This window comes from Labrus mixtus, chromosome 4 (assembly GCF_963584025.1).
Source record: "Labrus mixtus chromosome 4, fLabMix1.1, whole genome shotgun sequence".
In the NCBI taxonomy this organism is placed as follows: Eukaryota; Metazoa; Chordata; class Actinopteri; order Labriformes; family Labridae; genus Labrus; species Labrus mixtus.
In genome coordinates this window covers 2,740,909-2,761,290 of record NC_083615.1, presented here as the reverse complement: position 1 = coordinate 2,761,290, position 20,382 = coordinate 2,740,909, and the positions used below count along the sequence as shown (strand labels likewise).

Below are 20,382 nucleotides of genomic sequence, written 5' to 3'. Positions count from 1 at the left end.
TGGTTGCAGTTTGTAAACACAACATTCAAACTGACCCGCTCATCACCCTCAGAAGCTCACTGCAGGACGTAGTGTGTTTACTGCTCGTACCTACACTAACAGCTAACGCACGCTAGCACAAGCTAACAGCCGGTGTTTGTGACCTGCAAACCAGGAAGCAGACCAACTCCCCGTCTGCAGGCTGAAGCTAACACAAGGAGTTTTATCCGCTTGGTGTTTCTCCTCACTGTCATTATATTTTCTCTCCTTTGCTGCTACATTCACGTTTGAATCTCATCCAATCGCTGAATTGTTTCCACTCCTAAACTCACCTGCTGCACTGTCATTGGCTGGAGGAAACAAACCAGCACAGAAATGTACTGAGTCGACCAGAACAAAGCAGATCATGGTGGATGGTCTTCTGGATGAGCCCAAAATCCGCATTTTACCAAAACCTGACCTACAGACAGGTCACACCACCCCTATAAAGATAAACATGCACGTCAGCATCAACACAGGCTTCATCTCAATTTAAGCACTTAACATTTAACACCAAGTATTAAAATAACATCTGTTGTTATTCACAATTTTCCATTAGCTCTGTTGTACTACAAAAAAGGTTAAATATTTTCTTTATCAATTTACTGTTGAGCTTTTTATTGATTAAAGAACATAGGACACTTTACTGTAATAACTGTACCATGAAACACTGAAGTTCTGTGTGAGAGACTCCACAAAACAGAGTGAAATTAACAAGAGGGAAAATACTTTCATCATAACTTGCATTAAACTATTCCTTACTCATTTACATACATACTGTGGAACCCTTCATGGTGTCAAACCTTTGCTCTTACAGATCACAAAAAGCCTGAATAAATACTACATTTTTCACAACACAAAAGCTAACTGATTAGCAGTGGCATATGACATTTTACATGTATCTTGTTAGCATCGCGGCTAACGCTAATTGCACAGGACTAGCCATTTTTCAATACACCTCTGAGCATCGAGGCTAACGCTAGCTTAACGGATAGAGGATCCAGCCTTGATCAACAGCCAATATTGTGTTGTTTTTTCAACCTACCACTGAATACTTTGGACGTTTGTACCCTCAGTCAGGACAGAAGAGTTGGATTTAAACTAACACGCATGTTCTCAGCAGAGATCCTATTCATTCATTTTTTATCTGAACAGAGAGCTTTTTTTCGGCGAGATTTTCTCCCGCAGCCGCAGGACGGAATAAGACCGTTATCTTTCTGATAATCTGTTATAGCCTAACGCTCTCCGAGAAACTGAGATGCGTTCACTGGACAATCCGAGCTCGGAAGTTGGAACACTGCCGGCCGCGGATTACCTGCACGCCAAAACTTAAAACAAAGGAAGATTGTTGCAGAAAACAGGAGGTGAGCTTTGGTCTCCGAGCACTTCAAGTCAGCGCGTGGAAAGAGATAGAACGAGGGGAGTCTCAGAGTTTTGTCACCTGGCCGCCTTCCTGTGGGGTCTCCCTCAGGTTCCGGTCCCCGCTGTACGTCACATGTAGGTGTGTAGTACCGCAGGGAATTCTGGGATAAAGAGTCCTTTTAGGCCTCTTTGAGATCTCATTAAATAACTCAAAAGGCCCAAGTCCATGGTTTGACTGTCCTAAGCCTGCGTGGCCCAACAGCAGCCAGAGACGCACGTTTCATAGGTCCCACATGGACCCTGTCGTACAATGAGTTCTCGGATCTGCGCTGGTTTCTACACCGAATTGATAAGTGAGGGCCATTGCCTTTACGTCACACCGACAAAACCAGGCAGAGCAACGATTCAGAGAATAATCCTGAAACACAGATCAGATTCTTCAAGTGTATGTTACATTGCACAGCTCCACTTTCCTTATTTAATTGGTACAGTGTTTTCTCAGAATCATAAAAAGTTTACCTTCAGAACACTCGCATTTCTGTGTGAGGAGATAGTGGTATGTCTTCTCGTCACCACTGGATGGTTTCTCTACCAAAGCCTAAAAAAGAAGAAGAACCCACATCTTTATGTAGGTAATGAAATCCATTGGGATTATTACAACTGGTGACATCATCAAAGCCATAGGTGAAATCAGACAAACATTTCATGGCCAGACACAGGCCTTCACTTGTAGTGTGTCTTATAAACACTCTTGGTGAGAAGGATTCTCTTGTGGGGGACCGTTAGGGACCAAGCGGTAAGGCACGAGACACAGGAGTAAGTTAAAAGAAAAGGTAGGTTTTTATTTTACCCAAAAATAGAAAACCAAGTTTACAAACCAAACAGGCCTTGTGATCTGTCTCCAAGGTGAAGTCTTGAGCAAGAAGGTAGTACCGGAAAGGAATCAAGGGCCCTCTTGATAGCCAGTGCCTCCTTCTTTACCGTCAAATATCGAACCTCTCTGGGGAACAGTTTCCGGCTGATGTAGGCGACTGGATACTGATCATCCTGAAGTAACACAGCTCCCAAAGCCCTGACGAAAATGTTCGTCAAAGTTTGGGCTGTACAGAAGAGGTTGCTTACTTAGTGATTGCTGGATATCACTGAAAGCTGCTGCCTCTGTCCACTGGATCTGATTGGAACTCCGGGATCCAGTCAAGTCTGTGAGAAGAGCTGCCCTGTTGGAGAAATTGGGTATGAAGCGGTGATAGAAGCCTGAGAGCCCAAGAAAGATCGGAGCTCCTTCCTCATTTGTGGCAAGGGGCCAGGACTCTATGGCCTAGATTTTGTTCACATGAGGGCGTACAACCCCATTGCAGATGACGTGGCCCAGGTACTTTGTTTCTGCAGCAGCAAAGATCCACTTCATTAGGTTGACAGTCAGCCCGGCAGAATGAAGGCGATCCAAGACAGCTTGCAGGTGTTCCTACCAAGTGTTACTGTAAATGACAATGTCATCTAGATATGCTGCAGCAAAACCAGAGAAATAACAAATTACCTGGTCCATGAGTTTCTGGAAAGTTGCTGGAGCACCCTGAAACTCAAATGGTATTACTGTGAACTGGAAAGGGCCCCATGGTGTCCTGAAGGCTGTCAGCTCCCGTGACCGATCGGTGAGAGGAATCTGCCAATAACCCTTGCAGAGATCTATTGTGGTCAAGTGTTATGCCTTTCAAGCAGTTCATACATTATTGGTGTTGGATAGGAATCAAAGAGAGAAATTTAATTCAGGTACCTGAAATCAATGCAGAACCTTATGCTTCCAGCCTTCTTTAGTACAAGCACCACTGGGTTACACCACTAGCTCTTCGAAGCCTCGATGATCCCCAGGGAAGGCATCAGGTTAACCTCCCTCCTCAGTGAGGCCAGCAGGTGCTCAGCGATCCTGTAACTTAATCTTCTCACAGAAGCACGTTCTCTAACAACAGTGTCATCTAGATCTCACCTCAAAGATCTCACCTGAAGCCGTTGGCCGTCTGATTGGTTAGTGAGCTCATGGTCTACCAGTTCACTAGAGAGGCAAGTATTGCTCATCCACTTCTTCATCCAGCACACTTATTAGCATCACTTCTGTTTTTCTTTCAGGTTGCTGCACCTACTCTTTGAAGAGATTCATGTGAAGTACCCTACTGGAGCGTGAGTGCCTTGGTGTCGGTACCTGGTAGGCCCAAGTTTCTTTAGGATTTTGAACGGTCCTTGCCATTTAGCCAGCAGTTTGTTAGCACCAGCACTTTCTGTCCTGGGTCGAAGAATCTCTGCCTGGCTGGCTTGTCGTACCAGGACTTCTGTTGCTGCTGGGCGTCCGCCACGTGCAATTGGGCCAGCTCACCCATTTTCTCCAGCCGCTCTCTCTCATCTGGATGACATAGGATACAATGTTAACAGATCCCACCCTCCCCCTCCCAGATCTCTCAACAGTGCCAACGACCCCCGAACTTCATGTCTATACAAAAGTTCAAAATGAGAGAAACCAGTGGAGGATTGGGGTACTTCTCTGTATGCAAAAAAGGAGGTATGGCAGCCATTGATCCCAGTCTGTACAAGTGTTATTTACCAACTTCCGGAGCATCTGTTTCAGGGTCTGGTTAAAGCGCTTTGTTAGCATCATCCGTTTGAGGAACATATGGTGTAGTCCTGAGGCTCCTGATACCCAGTAACTGGTACACCTGTTTCAGCAGAGTAGACATCAAGTTAGTTCCCTGATCAGTTAATATTTCACAAGGGAAGCCCGCCCTTGAAAAGAACTGTACCAAACAGAAAGCATGGATGGACTTTAGTGAAAAGACTTCTGGATAGTTGGTAGTACAGTCTGTTATAACCAACATATAACAGTTTCCTGCTTTGCTTCTCTCTACGGGACCAAGAATGTCCATCCCAAGGCGCTGAAATGGGGTGCCAATAATGGGTAGTGGTTGAAGTTGAGCTCTGTATTAGCAGATGTTATTTGGCACTGAACGCAATTTTCACAAACCTGAGCAACATGTCTGCTCATGCCAGGCCAGTGGAAATGGTTTTTAATGTGCGCTGTGGTTTTGCGGGCCCAGATGGCCAGCCCAGGGAACTGAGTGCCCCAAGGAAAGTATGGTGTTTCTAGCTGCAACGCTGACGATAGAGGATGCCATTTTGCAGGATATACTCATCACTTGTAATGTCCAACTCAGCTTCCGGCTCCTTCTCCTTTGCTTTCTGGAAAAGAGAGACCAAAGACGGATTAGTTTTCTGCATATCACTTATATTACCTGGAACTTGAAACCCTAGTGGTACTTCTGGCTCAGTGCAGGTTGGTGGTGTCATCACTGTGTTTTGGAATTTCTTGTGCCTTCTGTCTGCGGGTTTTCCGAGACTTCCCAGGTGTGGTCTCCAACTCCTCATTGCAAAGGAGCTTGTTGGATTGCATGGCCTGCATTCTGTTTACCACAGCGTCACACTTTCTGCTTTGTTCTGGCTCCAACAAATCAAAAAGAACTGGTAGGTCTCTTTCTAGAACAGCATCAAAAGGTAGATTATCAGCAACCCCAATGTTCAAAAGGTAAGTTTCACCTTAATGTAGATGTCAGCTGTTGGATAAGGCTTCTCGTCTCCATGAACACAACAGATAAGGATGGTGTCACTGCTGCTGACAATGTTGGGTGGTACACATTTCCTGTGTACCAGTGTCTAATCACTCCCAGAGTCAAGCAAGGCCCTAAGAATGGTTCCATTAACTTCAATGTTTTGCATTTTAATATAAAAGTCATTTTTAAGCACATTTGTGCCATCTTAGCTGAGATGGGTTTAGTAGGGCCTTCAAGTCCATGTAAATAACAAATTAGCTTTTTGCTAGAGGGTTTTGTTGGCCTGCTAGCTGGCTGGCCCCTCCCACATGAGAGGCTTACCTGCACTGGATGCTTCCCCCTGTTGGAACTGTTGGGCTGGTTTGTGGCTGTCCTTTGTAGCTCCATGGTTGACCCTTTTTCCATTCAGCCACAAAGACATCGGCCAGCTTGGCAGCCTCCATTATTGAATCTGTGGCATGCTCTTTGATCGATACCTGAAGCTCAGGGGACAACATTCTCAATTATTGTTGTAGGATGATTATTTCACTTACTTCTTGGATGCTTTTACCTTTTGACTGGATCCATTTCCCAAAGAGCTCCTTGAGCCTCACATACAACTCTTTAGGGCTCTCATCAGGGTTGACGTCCAGGGAGCGGAATCTTTGCCTACAAGTCTCAGGGTTAAAGTTATTTTTAGCAAGAATGGCAGACTTTACCCATACATAATTAAGAGCGTCATCAATGTCCAAATGCACATAAGTACCTCTAGTTTACAAACCAAATTATAAGAACTAGGCCTATAAAAGAGGTCAACTTAATATAAATTTAAAACAACAAGATGTCAACTAAGGTATGGACTCAAAAAACAGACCTAACACAGTGAGACAAAAGGGGAACTTATATAGTGGTTTGGCCAAACCAACACAAGGGGTAGACAAAATGGACGCCAAATTAACTACATACAAGGAAGTGCTCTGCTATTCCCTTTTAGCTGCGTGGAACGACATGGGAAACCGAACAAAAGAACAAACAGTGGTAAGTATGGATAAGACAATCAATGATAATTTGCAGTTCCAGAAACTAAATAAAAATGACTGAACTAAGTCAAGACTGTATGTTTGCTTTAAGTTAATTTATACTTTGATGTGAACTGTAACTTATTGCTAACACAAACAAACCTGGGATAGTAGTAAGTGCTGCAATGTTACACAAGCAAAAATAAATTAAAGCTAAATACACAACTGTAATTAATGATGTAATTTGATATTAAATAAAGACTTAAGTGACAAGTGGTGAATAAGAGAAGAGCTTCTCACCCACTTTGTCACAATGTTATGTCAAGTTTTCTTTGCGCTGATTCAGCTGACTGTAAACTCCCCTAAGTGATACCACAGGGCTAGGGTTGCAGGAAGAGAGAAACTCTGAGGTCTTACTGGGTGCTGCCATATTTTGTGTCTGTGCTCAGTTCACTCACAGAGTGAAGGATTATAGGTGGATCTGCTGGCTAAAAATGTTGTTTCTCAGAGTATTACAAACAATTTATAGCTATATCTATTTTTTCTGTCTTTTGTAAATCTACAGACACTGAGGACGGCATAACAAAGGAACGTGAGCATCCTCCTGGTGATAGAAGATGAGGTCGTCCTGTTGCATCAGATCAAGCAGCATGGCATGAAGACTATTGGTAGCATATGGTAGTTATGCTCATGGGTCTGCTGTATGCAATTAACATTGACTACCAAAAGGAAGTACAGTATACATTTAAAGTCATACAGAAGAACCTATTGAATATCGGTGGTGACCACTGCCCCTTGAAGGGTCCATGGACTGAGAAAAAGACTTCTTTGTAAAGCTGTGAGGTCGGGAGTTTTCTGAAAGCTTCCAAGAAATATTTGGACATTGTCTCACAGATCTTTCCTGAAATGTTTGTTTTACCTCAGTAAGATCACCTCATTAAGTGTGTAAATTACCTGATTTTATATGTTTATTGCATCTGAAAATACTGAGAAAAGTGACCGATGAATGATAAATGCAGCAAAAGAAGGACAACTGTTTTTTGCACATTCTTGGTTGGGTTTGATCTGATCTGCTATCAAAGGTTGAAGAACTAAAGTTGGTTGGTTTCTATGATAAAACGAATAACCTGTAGAGATTTTTATTTATTTTTTTTTAATTTGTATTTGGAAGGGAGTTGAAAGTTTCCACAAGTGAATCACTAAAAAATGTATACACTGGACTGATTTAAAGAGCCCATATTATGCCCTTTTTGGTCTTCGTATATTTAATCTATGTACCTACTTTTGTACGTTCACAATAGCTAAAGTCAGAAGAAAGTGTCTGTTTTCATGTACTGCTCCTCCTTGCTCCCTCTACACTCTGAGTCTGTCAGCTACGCTCTGCTGAGCCCCCACTGTTAGACCCCACGTGGGCCAAGTCTGCTCTGATTGGTCTGCCGATCCGCTCTGTCGTTATTGGTCAGTTGCTCAGCACGGTTCTCGGAAATGTCCCGCCTCTTTTACTATATTGGGAATACAGCCACTGGCTCCGTCCGAGAGGCGCATAAACATTAGCACCTTAGCACTACTGTGCTACCGCAGGCTACGGCATATCGTGGCCGTGCTACAGAAGTTAACAGGCGTGCATCGTAAGCTAGAAACACAGTTAAGCAGTGAGTACAGTATGTTATTCTTCTTTTCTCTAGTCCCTCAATTAAACAACTTTTATTCGCGAGGGGAGGAGTCAGCCGGCCGTCCCGACGATGTAAACAAAGTGAAGATAGGACTCTGAAAACTCTGAAAACATCACAGACAGTGGGACTCGGGTGTTACACCCATTGTAGACAGTCATGACTCACAGAGTTATTTTCAGAGGATATACTTGATTTATATTATATTTAAGTGTGAAAAATCGCATATAAAGCCTTTAAGTTGACTAAAATATAAATATATATATTCAATTTAAATTGATTAATTCATTTAACTCAATATTTTAGATGGATTCAACTTTTGATAAACTATTTTAACTTTGGATTTCAAGTCAAAAGAAATTTAAAGAGCATTTTGCCTCAACTAGATAATCTCACAAGTCTCACAAGAACTTTAACTTTATTTTATTTCACTATAGAACATTTTATTTTGGAAAAATCACAAATTTATCTCAACTTATCTTTTTTAAGTTTTTAAAGCAACCCGGACACTAACTTTTTAAAAGTCATAACTAGTTGTTTTTTTTACAGTGCTGTTTTATCTTTCCCAGTCCTTGTGATCAAAATCTGTAGATCATCTTCATCCTGCTGTGAACTTCTCATGCTGCAGAAAATGAAGTGTTCTATGTTTCAGCTGATTGTGGTTGAAGATGCACTCCAAGGTTTGTCCTTTGTATTTTTGGTATCCTCGTGTCAGCTCAAGAAAAGGGGAGTGTTTTTTTGTGAAAACTCGCCGTTTAATCTCTCTTTCCTGAAGAAATCGTCGAGTGAAAGCGGAGAAATTTATTTTCTGACCATTAGGAGGGTTGTTTATTTTCAAATGAAGAAACAGGATGTAAAGATTATGACTGTGACGTCACGTTCTATACAAACGTCTAATGATGACGTAGGCCTCAAGGAGTCTCACAAATAACAATACTAATAATAATATTAGGGCTAATAAGTATGGACTATCCTCTTAGTCTTTTTTTTACCACTAACGCCTTTTGAGTGTGACTCTTTTAACTGGAAGCTAAAAATAATATTGATTTAATAGGCTGTTGATTGCCAAACAGTTTTAAGGGCCTCCCAAGGCTGTTTTATATCTAGACTTTTGGTTGCACACCTTGCAACTGATCATTTTTTTGTGATGTTGACATTTATGATGCATTTTAGAAATAAAGTGTCAGAATTTAAAAATAAACGTGATATAGCCTAAGCATTTGCAGTCTTGATTTTAAAGCAGAGGAAATGTTATTTACGGTTTTTATAACTGGTCTGGTGTTTGTGGTGGATCACGGTTGGACATCTTGTCTTTCTATTTGCCCCGGTCTGCTGTGGTCCAACACGTAATGTCTTCAAAGTTATGATTGCCTAATCGACATCTGTAGTACTACACATCTATTTAAAGTGCATCTAACCAAAGAGACAAGCGCCATCTGGTGGCTGTTTAAAGAAAACGTTTTCACTTGCAGAATATTTTTTCCCTCTAATGCCTGTAACAGTTGTTGCGGGTGGAGTCTTGATTTGCTTGTAGAAACTTGACTTGCAGAGATGCCTCACTGTTGTTCAAGCTGAGTCAGTGAGAGTCTGCGACAACCATGGCTGCACGGTTTGTGTTTTTATTATTGATCTGATAATGATGTCAACCCTGGAGACAAGTTCAGTTGATATTGATAGAGAATAGAGCAGATTATTTTAAAACAATTACCTTTTTATTCCTATTTTATTTTTTATTGAAAATGTGTCAAATGTGTGCTTCACAGGTTCTGTGGAGTTGTTTTCTTCCTTACATTGTTCCCCACTGGACTAAATGCAGCAAGGTACAGTAGCTAATAAGATCTTTTGTCTTGACTTATTGTCTTTTGTCAGTTTCTGCATCTCTCCTGTCTGACTGTGTATCACAGACCAGCTGTAAACCTGGAACTTTCCACTCTTTTTAACGAGCTGTGGACGCTGGATGTGAACAGAATGACACCTGCTGTTGACTACACAATCTCTACTCAGGTATGGACGCTATAGCCACATTCAGGCAACACTTAACCTCTGTCACTACAACGATTTTGTTCTGTGTTTGAACCTTACAGGGTCGAGCAGGTTTTGTAAACCAGGGCAACCATGTTGTTCAGGATCACGCCTCACTGCCTCTGTTCTCCAGCGTTAATGAAACCAAACTGAACAACATAAACACTTTCTCCAGTAAGTGTTTTTTTTTTGCTTCTTCTCCACTAAAATATGAAGGCTCATTTACTGACTTCTCCTTTTAAAAATGTGATTTATGTGTCTGCAGGGTTCACAAAACTTCTGGACAACTATGAGCACTCCACTGGCACGGCTGAACATGTTACAGCTGAGGAGCGGACTGAGATTAATCTCTTCCTGGATGCCGTCTTAGAGACAGAAGTCATGAAGGTACATCTGACATGTTACAGCGTGCACCTTACAAAAGACTTCAGCACTTAACTTACTAGTTTCGATGCACTACTCTTCATGTCTTCTACCTGATTTATGGCAGTATTTTCAATATCAGAATCATTTAAATATAAAAAAGTACATTACTGGTTGTTTAGCTTTCCTCCCTAGTTGTTTCCTGTTTATAATTCTCCAACATTTTGTGGGTTTAAGACCGCGGCTGAACTCTAAAAGGGACTTTTGTCTGTTCCTGTCTCACTGCTCGATGAACACATTACCTCACAATTATATAATGGGGGGGAAAAAAGGGAAAACATCTGTGTGCAGCTGAGGAATGCTGGGTTGGCTTCTGTGGTTTCCCCCAAGGAGGATGTGTTGAGAAATGTGGACCGGGAGTATTTGTTGTGTTTGGAAGAAAGACATGTTAGTCAGTTAGACGGACCATTTAAATACCAAAGTTTTAGCCCTTAAAAAAACAAATGTAAAGGTATCATACTATACAAAATACAATAAAAGTCCATCCTCTTTATCTTCTGTCTGCTCCACTTTTCATAAAATCTGGTAACCCTTTGTTCTGCCCTCTGAGTCTGCCTTCTCACCGTAAACAATACGGCATGGTGCAAGAAAGTCAGAGCAACCCAAGCCCTCCCAGAGAGGGGGCGGGGTCAGACGGCTAAAGGCCCTGACACACCAAGGAGATCGGCGGTCAGTGAGAGGAATCTCTCTGATTGGCTCTTAGGAGGTTTCAAATTACTCCAGCTTTCAACACTGGTTCGGGAAAGCTCTTGAGCATGCCGCTGTAGTCTCCATGCTTTCACCCATTAGTGCGGTTTCTCCTTATTTGTCACCTCTGCCTATTCTTTTCTTTTTCCATTAAAAGACCAAGGGCCGACAACGCCAGCGCCATTTTCTACTTTTTATTTATTTATTTATGTGTTTGTTTATTTAACATGGACATACAGTAACATTGGTGCTGTAACATTTAACCATGCACAAGTTCCAGATGCACTGCTCTTAGTGCTTATAGCAAAATGCTAATTTGCAACACCTGTCCACGGGAGGCTTTTAGAAACAGAGATAAAGATAAAAAGAAAACAGTTCAGTTATAAATACAGCACAGTTATGAATGCAACAGGGATAAAATACAGTTACAAAGATAATTAAAACCGCAAGCGGTGATGAAGGGCCCTCGCATGTCGGGGTGTGTCGCGACCGCGGGAGTGCAGCAGCTGCGGAACGTGGCTAAGCAGCAGGCTGTGCAGTTCGATTTGTGGTAGTACTGGCATGTTGAAATAGGCAACGTAATGAAGATCACAGAAAATATTTACGTAGAGCAGTTCAGGCTGGCACTGTCATGACACCTGTGACATTTGGAGCAAATTGAGCATTGTGTAGTACTTAGTCCTTGCAGTAGGAGGCGCTATCCTTCCAGTTACTGCCATCAGGCAGCAAGTTCCTCTGGCCCGGAAAAACATCTACAAAAAGTCCTTCATTCCCTCTGCAATAACTATTCTGAACAAAATCAAATAGATCAGACAAAGTATATGAGAACTTCCTGTTTGATTTATTTACAGATAAATACTTTAATTTTTTGTGTCATTATTAGATTCACATAGAACATGGTATAATTGGTGTGAAGTCACAGACGTGTTCTAATAAGTTAAAAATAATAATATGTATACTAATATTTATATGTGTAGTTGATTTATTCTATTTTGAGAGAGTCTGGTTTGTAGCAATGTGCATATTTCTAGCTGTATGTTCTCCACAGCGTGCTCAGAGGTACCTGGTGAGCAAAGGAAAGTCCAGCTCCATCCTGAGGATTTTTAAGAGTCAGCTGCACCTGATCTGGTTCCAGCTCTACCGCAGACAGAGAAACGCAAAGTGAGACGCCCAAACATCCTGATATGTTCTATTTGTTGAATGGTTTTTATTTATATCATTGAATGAACAAACAGCAATCATATAAGTGAGTATAGTCAACCACAATTTTATGTAAAATGTTTATTGAAGGTGTTATGAAGTCATATTTTTTGTCTTTTATTTTCTTCATTAAAACATTCACCAGCCTGGACTCCAGTGGATTTGAGCATGTCTTTGTCGGAGAGACAAAATCTGGAACAGAAATTGTTGGTTTTCACAACTGGGTCCAGTTCTACCTGCAAGAAAAAAACAGCAACTTGGACTACAAGGGATACAAGGCCAGGGATCATGACTTAGTATGTACAACAATCGAGGATGAATGTCTTTCTATAAGAAGTTAAACCGTTTATTTTATTCTCCACGGGTTGTGTCTCCAATTATTCTTCTAAATCAACATTTGATGTAATTCTGTCTGCAGCCCGATCAAGACGACCACGTCCTGAACCTCCAGTTCAGCTGGCACGGTTTGGTGAAGCCCGTTGGCAGCGCCTTTATCGGGACGAGCCCTGAGTTCGAAATGGCCATCTTCACCGTCGTCTTCCTCATGAACACAGAGAGGAGCACCACCGTGCTGGTCAACATCGACCAGTGTCAGATTGAGCTTGTGGTCATCAGACATGGACGCTCCCTTGGGACGGCATACCCCAAACTGCAAAGCAGCAACAGCCGGCATATTAGACAGGACTCACACTGAAGTGCAGAACCCTGTGATGCGAAGTTATGCTCCCATATATCAATATATCCATGAATCTCAGACAAAAATATGTAGATGTTTGGTTTAAAATGCACTAAGGGGGTTTTAAGTAAGGTCTTTTACCTGTTTTTGTAACATAATGAGTAAGGTCTTTTACCTGCTTTTTGTAACATAATGAGTAAGGTCTTTTACCTGCTTTTTGTAACATAATGAGTAAGGTCTTTTACCTGCTTTATGTAACATAATGAGTAAGGTCTTTTACCTGCTTTATGTAACATAACAATGAGTAAGGTCTTTTACCTGCTTTTTGTAACATAACAATGAGTAAGGTCTTTTACCTGCTTTTTGTAACATAATGAGTAAGGTCTTTTACCTGCTTTTTGTAACATAATGAGTAAGGTCTTTTACCTGCTTTATGTAACATAACAATGAGTAAGGTCTTTTACCTGCTTTTTGTAACATAATGAGTAAGGTCTTTTACCTGCTTTATGTAACATAATGAGTAAGGTCTTTTACCTGCTTTTTGTAACATAATGAGTAAGGTCTTTTACCTGCTTTTTGTAACATAATGAGTAAGGTCTTTTACCTGCTTTATGTGACATAACAATGAGTAAGGTCTTTTACCTGCTTTTTGTAACATAATGAGTAAGGTCTTTTACCTGCTTTTTGTAACATAATGAGTAAGGTCTTTTACCTGCTTTATGTAACATAATGAGTAAGGTCTTTTACCTGCTTTTTGTAACATAATGAGTAAGGTCTTTTACCTGCTTTTTGTAACATAATGAGTAAGGTCTTTTACCTGCTTTTTGTAACATAATGAGTAAGGTCTTTTACCTGCTTTATGTAACATAACAATGAGTAAGGTCTTTTACCTGCTTTTTGTAACATAATGAGTAAGGTCTTTTACCTGCTTTTTGTAACATAATGAGTAAGGTCTTTTACCTGCTTTATGTAACATAATGAGTAAGGTCTTTTACCTGCTTTTTGTAACATAATGAGTAAGGTCTTTTACCTGCTTTTTGTAACATAATGAGTAAGGTCTTTTACCTGCTTTTTGTAACATAATGAGTAAGGTCTTTTACCTGCTTTATGTAACATAACAATGAGTAAGGTCTTTTACCTGCTTTTTGTAACATAACAATGAGTAAGGTCTTTTACCTGCTTTTTGTAACATAACAATGAGTAAGGTCTTTTACCTGCTTTATGTAAAGTGTCTCGAGATAACACTTGTTATGAGTTGATGCTATACAAATAAAAATTGATTGATTGATTGTTTTCTTTCCACTTAACTTTGAAGGTAAACATCTCCTGTCTCATAACAACATTCTAGTAAAAACTGTATTTTCACGGGTAAGACTTGTAATTAAACACACACACACACACACACACACACACACACACACATATATCTCTCTCTATATATATAGATATAATAACATTCTACAGCAACATTTCTCGAAAGAACAAATGTGACACGTTTGTCATTCACTGAATTGGGCTTTATCTAGAACATCATTCTTCTTATTCATAATGAGCATTCAGTATATCTGTTCTTCCTAGGAAAAACTACCTTTTCAGATGTCTATTTCTTTTTTATTTTTATGGATATGCAAAATTACATCATGGAAATATGTAATACTTTATTCATTTGGATATCTGAAACAACAATCGAGGAAGAAGATGGTGGAAGAATGTTATTTTGGAGATCTGATATGCTCCCTCTGACGGGGAGGAATTGCACTTTAGCTTTTTATAAACATACACTATAAACAATAAGCATAGACTGTAAAATATTAATAAGATTAGAAGTGGAACTCCACACGAACATTGTGTGTGGGTCTGCCAGCACGGACGTTTTATAGTGGAACACACGAGTGGAACGCGTGTTGCGGCGACTTCCGGCGCCGATAAACAACACTTATGTTATGACCAGAGTTTCATATTTTTTTACTGTTGAACAGTAGAAATAAAGATGGAGGCATTTGGAGGGGAGTTTTGTGACATGACTCCGCAGGAGCTGGCGGCTCCTGTCAACACTGTAGCGGTGAGTTTTGAGTTTAAAGTGAAAAATGAGGAAAAGTTTCACACCACGAGTGCAGAGAAACTAGCATAGTGGCTAACAGCACAGCCAAACATTACACACAGTGTGGAGGAATAAACAACAAACTGCGTACGTTGTTTCACTTTTATACTTGAATATAGTGATTGGCAGTAAAGTCTCACATTTATATTTTACTACAGTGTGAAAGGTGTCAAGTTGCTTCTATAAAACTGATGAAACATTAAACCTGCTGTGAAATCATGTTTTTGTTCTCTTGACAGGAAAAATGGAAACTGTTGCCAGCCTTCCTAAAGGTAACATTGCAAATGCATTACACTGAAATGTGTCCTCTTTAAAGTCTATAAAGCCTCGCTCTTGTTAAATGATGTTGTTATAAATGATAAAACAATAAACAATGGACCTTCTTCAATCTAAAAGCCTTAACAAAGGGCTCAACAGTTTTACGTCAACTATTCAATTAATCAGCTATGATTTTCATCAATGTTATATTTTGATATACTCTTAAAAAGAGATCCACATTATATGTTGCCAGTATCATAACTGAGTACTCTATGTATCTATTTATGTAGGATATCACCTCGGGGTCATCGTCGACCAAACCCTTTCTTTCAACAAACACATTAAACAAATCACCAAAACAGACTTTCCATTGCCACTCCCACCCTCTGGAACTCTCTCCCTAAAAACATCAGAGACTCCCCCACACTCACTTCCTACAAAAATCCCTAAAAACTCACCTTTTCATCAAACTGACTCTCATCCTCTTCCCTCCACACTACTTCTGTGTTGTATTGTTCTCTTAGTTTTTGCTTTGTTTTTTGTTGTTTCCTGTCAAAGTGTCTTTGAGTATTTAGAAAAGCGCTATATAAATCTAATTTATTATTATTATTATTATTATTAATAATATTATTATTATTCAACTGAATACATTTGGGTTGTTTTCAAAGCAAGACTATTAAAAACATCATCTTGAATTTATATTTTTCACTAATGAAGGTTATTTTAAGAACCAACCAACAAACTGAATAATTGAGGAAACAATTGAAAAACTGAAAATAATAATTTTCCGCTGGCCGTACTTAAGATCCTGATCATTGATAAGCAGCCTCATAAACCCTTTAACTATAAAGAGAAAGACTCTTAAGTACCGTAACATTGTTTGCAGTCATCACTTATATCTAGACTTTTTTTTACCTAGTCTAAGCAGAAGCAGTTATTTCCCACCTCTTCAGACAAACATTGCAAACTATTTATTTCACTTGAGTTTCCATGTCATTTTTTAGACCTGTTCCCTCTGTTTTCCAGGTGAAAGGATTGGTGAAGCAACACATCGACTCGTTCAACTATTTTATCAACGTGGAGGTAAAAACACAATCTGAGCGATCATTATGATGCTTTATCTGTTTCGGCTGCATCTTAACTTCAAAACTAATGTGTTTGTTATCCAGATAAAGAAGATAATGAAAGCAAATGAAAAGATCACAAGTGATGCAGATCCAATGTGGTACCTCAAGTAAGTCACACAGACTGTGTTCTTGTGCATTGAAGTGTAATCTGACAGCTGACGCCCCATAATACATGTCGGAGCAATTTAATTGTTGTTAGAATTAGTTTTGGTATTTAGTTTACTTATATTTGTGTTGTGTTGTTTATTTAATTATTATGTTTTCTTTATTTAAAATAGATTTTGAGTGATATTTTCTTCTGCTAGTTATTTGTTTAGTAAATTTAGTTTTGCATTAGTATTTTTGTTTGGTATTTGGGTAACACTGTGGGCACCAGAGGTTATTTAGGTAAGAGGCAGGTAGAGGACCAGCATGCACCTGGGTGGGACTATGAGAGGCAGCAGGAGCCACGATTTTCTTCAGATCTCTTGCATGGACGTTGGATTTCTTTTGCCTGCGTACATCACATCCCCCATGGTGCATCAGTGGTCATTTGATTATGTTTGATATTAGTTTATTTAGACTTTTTTTTTTTAAACAAATAGCCACTACAATACATGTTAATATTATTTATGTAAATATTGTCATGTTGTCCTTTCAGATACCTCAATATCTATGTAGGCATGCCTGATGTTGAAGAAAGCTTCAACGTAACCAGACCAGTGTCTCCTCATGAGGTGAGCTTACGTTGTGGTGTAACAGTTGAACACATGAACCATGGTTATCTATGAAAGTTACTAACAGTAATCTGTTTTTCCTATTGGGGAGAAATAATTCAGTGTTTTTTTTTTATTGGGCAGAGGAAGTCAGCTGTTGGAAAACTCTGATTATTGTCAAACATTAGAGAAAATATTGGCAACGTGGGAGTCTTACACCAAAAGAACGACGTAATCAAAAAAAAACAAAAAACATTGGCAGCAGTTATTGTCTGTAAATGTTTTTATTAAACGTTGGTATGGGAAACAGCCCTGATTTTCACTATCAGTGCATCTCTAGTTTTAGAGACTTTCAACATGATACAATAATTAATATAGTTTGACATTAGGTGGATTGAATTACTAATGAATTATTTTCATTGAACACTCCTGAATGGATCATTTAATGTATAAGTTGAAGCCCTGTTGGGTTTTAAATGGTAATAATTTTGGTGAAATATCACAATAACATAAAAAATTAGAACATCTTTTTCAGGACTTTTAATTTAATTTGTTTGTTTTCTGGAGTGCCAGCCAGGCTGTCCCTGGCACAAGTCGTTTCGTTTGTTATTTAAAGTCACCACACTTATTGTCAAAAAAACCAAACCAACACAAAGGATTTAAAAGTATTAAACTAAACCACCTTATAAATAAACAATAAGAATGAAACAGAAACTGCCACACAAGTTCCCTTCAATAAATCATTCTTGTATTAGGTAACATAAAACAAAAAATATATTACCAGCAACTCTGATCAAAGCAAAATATACAAAACAAAATAACCTCCTGTCTTCTTTTTCCCAGTGTCGACTCAGAGACATGACGTACTCGGCGCCCATCACAGTGGACATAGAGTACACTCGTGGCAGTCAGAGAATCATCCGCAATGCTTTGCCCATCGGAAGGTAGTTAGTCTTTTTGGGTCCCACAGAGTAACATCCTGCCTGTTTGAAGACTAAACTTGGCATAAGCAAAATGCTGCTCTTCTCAGCTTTTTTTTAGATTCTTCAAAAAAAAAAGTCAGAAACGTATAAGAAATGTAAGCAAATCTTAATTTGTCTTTTCACAGGATGCCAATCATGCTGCGGAGCTCCAACTGTGTTCTCACAGGAAAGACACCTATGGAGTTTGCAAAACTTAATGAATGTCCTCTGGATCCAGGTATTCACAAGATTAAATATTTAGAAAAAAAAAACTTCATATTTATCAACATTTTCCCCCCCTAACTTTCCTGTTCTCTAATTTTCTTCACAGGCGGTTATTTTATTGTGAAAGGTCAAGAGAAAGTCATTCTGATCCAAGAGCAGCTGTCCAAGAATCGAATCATTGTGGAGCAGGACAGGAAGGGTGCAGTCGGAGCCTCAGTTACCAGGTTACATTTAAGCTTCTCCCATCTGGACTTTCATATAAAATACCAAAATCTTTAAAACCTAATGATACCCGAACAGCTTTGTCCCAGCAGCCATCAGTGAGGTCACCACTTAGAAAAATACAGCACCGATACTTTATTATTTGTTGACTATTTATGGATGTTTTTATCTTTTTTTTTTTTTTTCTGATGGCAAATTTTAAATTGAGTTTGATTGATTCATGGTTTATTATGTCCTTTGGTTTCTATTCACTCTGTTTTTTACTGATGGCTTATTTTCATCTTGTTTTTCTGGGGGTTACCCTTTTTTAGTCTTGAGCACTGTTGTCACATTAGATCATGTCTTGTCCCGCGTTGTTTATTAGTGTAAAGGAGGCCCACTCCCTCTCTGCAGAACAAATCTACAAATAAAGTCACATAGCAGTGCAGTATCAAACCTTACACAGACATGTTTTAGTGTCTGGTGTTGAAGCTACCGGTACATCAAAACAAAACAATGAAGAGGAATTTGTATTAGAAACCGTGCTCATGAAACAAACACGGTACAACCCATACAAAAATCATTCTATAGTATCCATGGAAGACAATCGATTTATATATTATGAGTTAATCTTGTTCCACAGCACAGAGTTAGTCTGCTTGTTTTCAATAGTTCTCAATTCTCGTGTTTGGGGAAACTGTCTTTGTCTAACCTTCAGTTTCTCTCCTGCTTTTTTCTTTTCTTCCAGCTCCACTCATGAAAAGAAAAGCAGAACCAATATGATTGTCAAACAAGGAAGATTCTACTTGAGGCACAACACGCTGTCAGAGGACGCCCCTATTGCCATCATATTCAAGGTACAGCGCAATTATACTCCGAGGCCAGTAGAGGGTGCTAGAAGACCGTTGAATAAATGTGGACGGAGCTGTTTTTCATGAAGTTGCTCTAGAAGCACGAACAGAAGCTTCCGTTTGTTTCCAAAGTAACTTTTTTTGTAATTGTGTAACCTTTTATGTGGTCTGTTCTAAAGAGTTCATTTTGGCAGCCAATGATTACATCTCAGTCTTAATCTCTAGGCCAACCTCTCCCAAACTTAAGACTGCCGCGGCCCGCTTTGAAATACAAAATTACTCCGGGGCCCATTATACATTTATCTTTATGACTACAGCTATAACTTTCAGTTAGGGTCAATTATTGGACAAGATTATGGCACGATAGACACAAAGGTTTACTAAACATTATGTCCATGAATAGTCATGACACGCCTTACTAATCACTTAAAGGGTTGACTCATGGTGAATCATTATTGCGATATTTATTTTTAAAATTGGTGGAGGGCTTTTCGCGGCCCACCTGCAGTACCCACACGGCCCACCAGGGGGCCACAGCCCACACTTTGGGAAGCACTGCTCTAGACGATAATGTGTATAAGTTTGAGTCATATTTGAGTGATTTAGTCTAGTTTAAGTTGACAACTAAAAACATTTTAGTCCAGTTTGAGTCAATAAAAAGTCCTTAAACTTTATTTATTACTCTATTCAAAACATGTCTCTCTGATAAAATAATCTAATTAGCCTAATTTATGGATCAAGAATTTGGATCAAGATGACAGACTGGTTTTTTAAAACTCATAAACACAAAAAACCTTCAACACCTAATTTTTTTTTAGATTTATTTTTGGGCTTTTTGTGCCTTTAATTGAGAGATAGGACAGTGGATAGAGTCAGAAATCAGGTAGACAGAGAGAGTGGGGAATGACATGCGGGAAAGGAGCCACAGGCTGATTAAAACCACCTCCTCCAGCATTTTAAAGGGTTTTCATATTTTTTTACATTTCCACGCCCCTCCTTGCAGGTGTGAGTGGTGTTGGTCGTCGAGTAGTTTCAGTGTTTCTTTATCAGATTTGATTTTGTCTCCCTCCGCTCTTTATAAAAAAAAATGTCAGTCGGCCAGCTGGCATTGTTAACTACCCTCCCCTCTGAGGACGAATCTCTCCAAACATGTCAGCTTGTGAGCGTTGAGTGTTGGGAGCTCGAGTCAATATCCACAGCACAGAGTTTGTCTGCTCGCGATGTTTGCTGTGCACTTGTATATCCTGGATGACTTATCCCCTGTGTTTGAAGCAGCTGTAGAAAAAAAAACGTCCAAGTGGGAAACACAATTC

The 20,382-nt window shown here is 39.6% G+C and overlaps 2 protein-coding genes and 1 long non-coding RNA gene across 3 annotated transcripts in view; all 3 read left to right on the top strand.

Moving 5' to 3' along the window:
• The first annotated feature begins 9,106 nt into the window (after positions 1-9,106).
• endouc (endonuclease, polyU-specific C) lies at positions 9,107-13,938 on the top strand. The gene is made up of 8 exons (XM_061035144.1): positions 9,107-9,250; positions 9,405-9,461; positions 9,546-9,645; positions 9,726-9,837; positions 9,929-10,050; positions 11,822-11,934; positions 12,119-12,269; positions 12,392-13,938. The coding sequence occupies exons 1-8, from the start codon at positions 9,240-9,242 to the stop codon at positions 12,665-12,667; spliced, it is 942 nt and encodes a 313-aa protein (XP_060891127.1). The 5' UTR covers positions 9,107-9,239; the 3' UTR covers positions 12,668-13,938.
• On the top strand, positions 10,057-11,323 carry LOC132972369 (uncharacterized). The gene is made up of 2 exons (XR_009672903.1): positions 10,057-11,067; positions 11,272-11,323. It is a non-coding gene; the product is annotated as an uncharacterized LOC132972369 (long non-coding RNA).
• Positions 13,939-14,535: 597 nt separating the features above from the next.
• The window catches only part of polr3b (polymerase (RNA) III (DNA directed) polypeptide B), a 29,904-nt gene continuing 24,057 nt past the window's right edge, over positions 14,536-20,382 (top strand). Inside the window, exons 1-9 of the mRNA XM_061035145.1 lie at positions 14,536-14,711; positions 14,990-15,022; positions 16,035-16,091; positions 16,178-16,242; positions 16,776-16,851; positions 17,674-17,774; positions 17,939-18,030; positions 18,124-18,241; positions 18,967-19,075. Of these exons, the coding sequence (XP_060891128.1) occupies positions 14,640-14,711; positions 14,990-15,022; positions 16,035-16,091; positions 16,178-16,242; positions 16,776-16,851; positions 17,674-17,774; positions 17,939-18,030; positions 18,124-18,241; positions 18,967-19,075 (723 nt within the window). The 5' untranslated portion in view covers positions 14,536-14,639. The remainder of the gene's footprint in view (positions 14,712-14,989; positions 15,023-16,034; positions 16,092-16,177; positions 16,243-16,775; positions 16,852-17,673; positions 17,775-17,938; positions 18,031-18,123; positions 18,242-18,966; positions 19,076-20,382) is intronic.

Excerpts from the sequence above, each read along its gene's own strand:
- endouc (XM_061035144.1), top strand. Across the intron at positions 9,646-9,725 it reads ACTACACAATCTCTACTCAG|GGTCGAGCAGGTTTTGTAAA; the intron begins GTATGGACGCTA and ends TGAACCTTACAG. Across the intron at positions 9,838-9,928 it reads CAACATAAACACTTTCTCCA|GGTTCACAAAACTTCTGGAC; the intron begins GTAAGTGTTTTT and ends ATGTGTCTGCAG.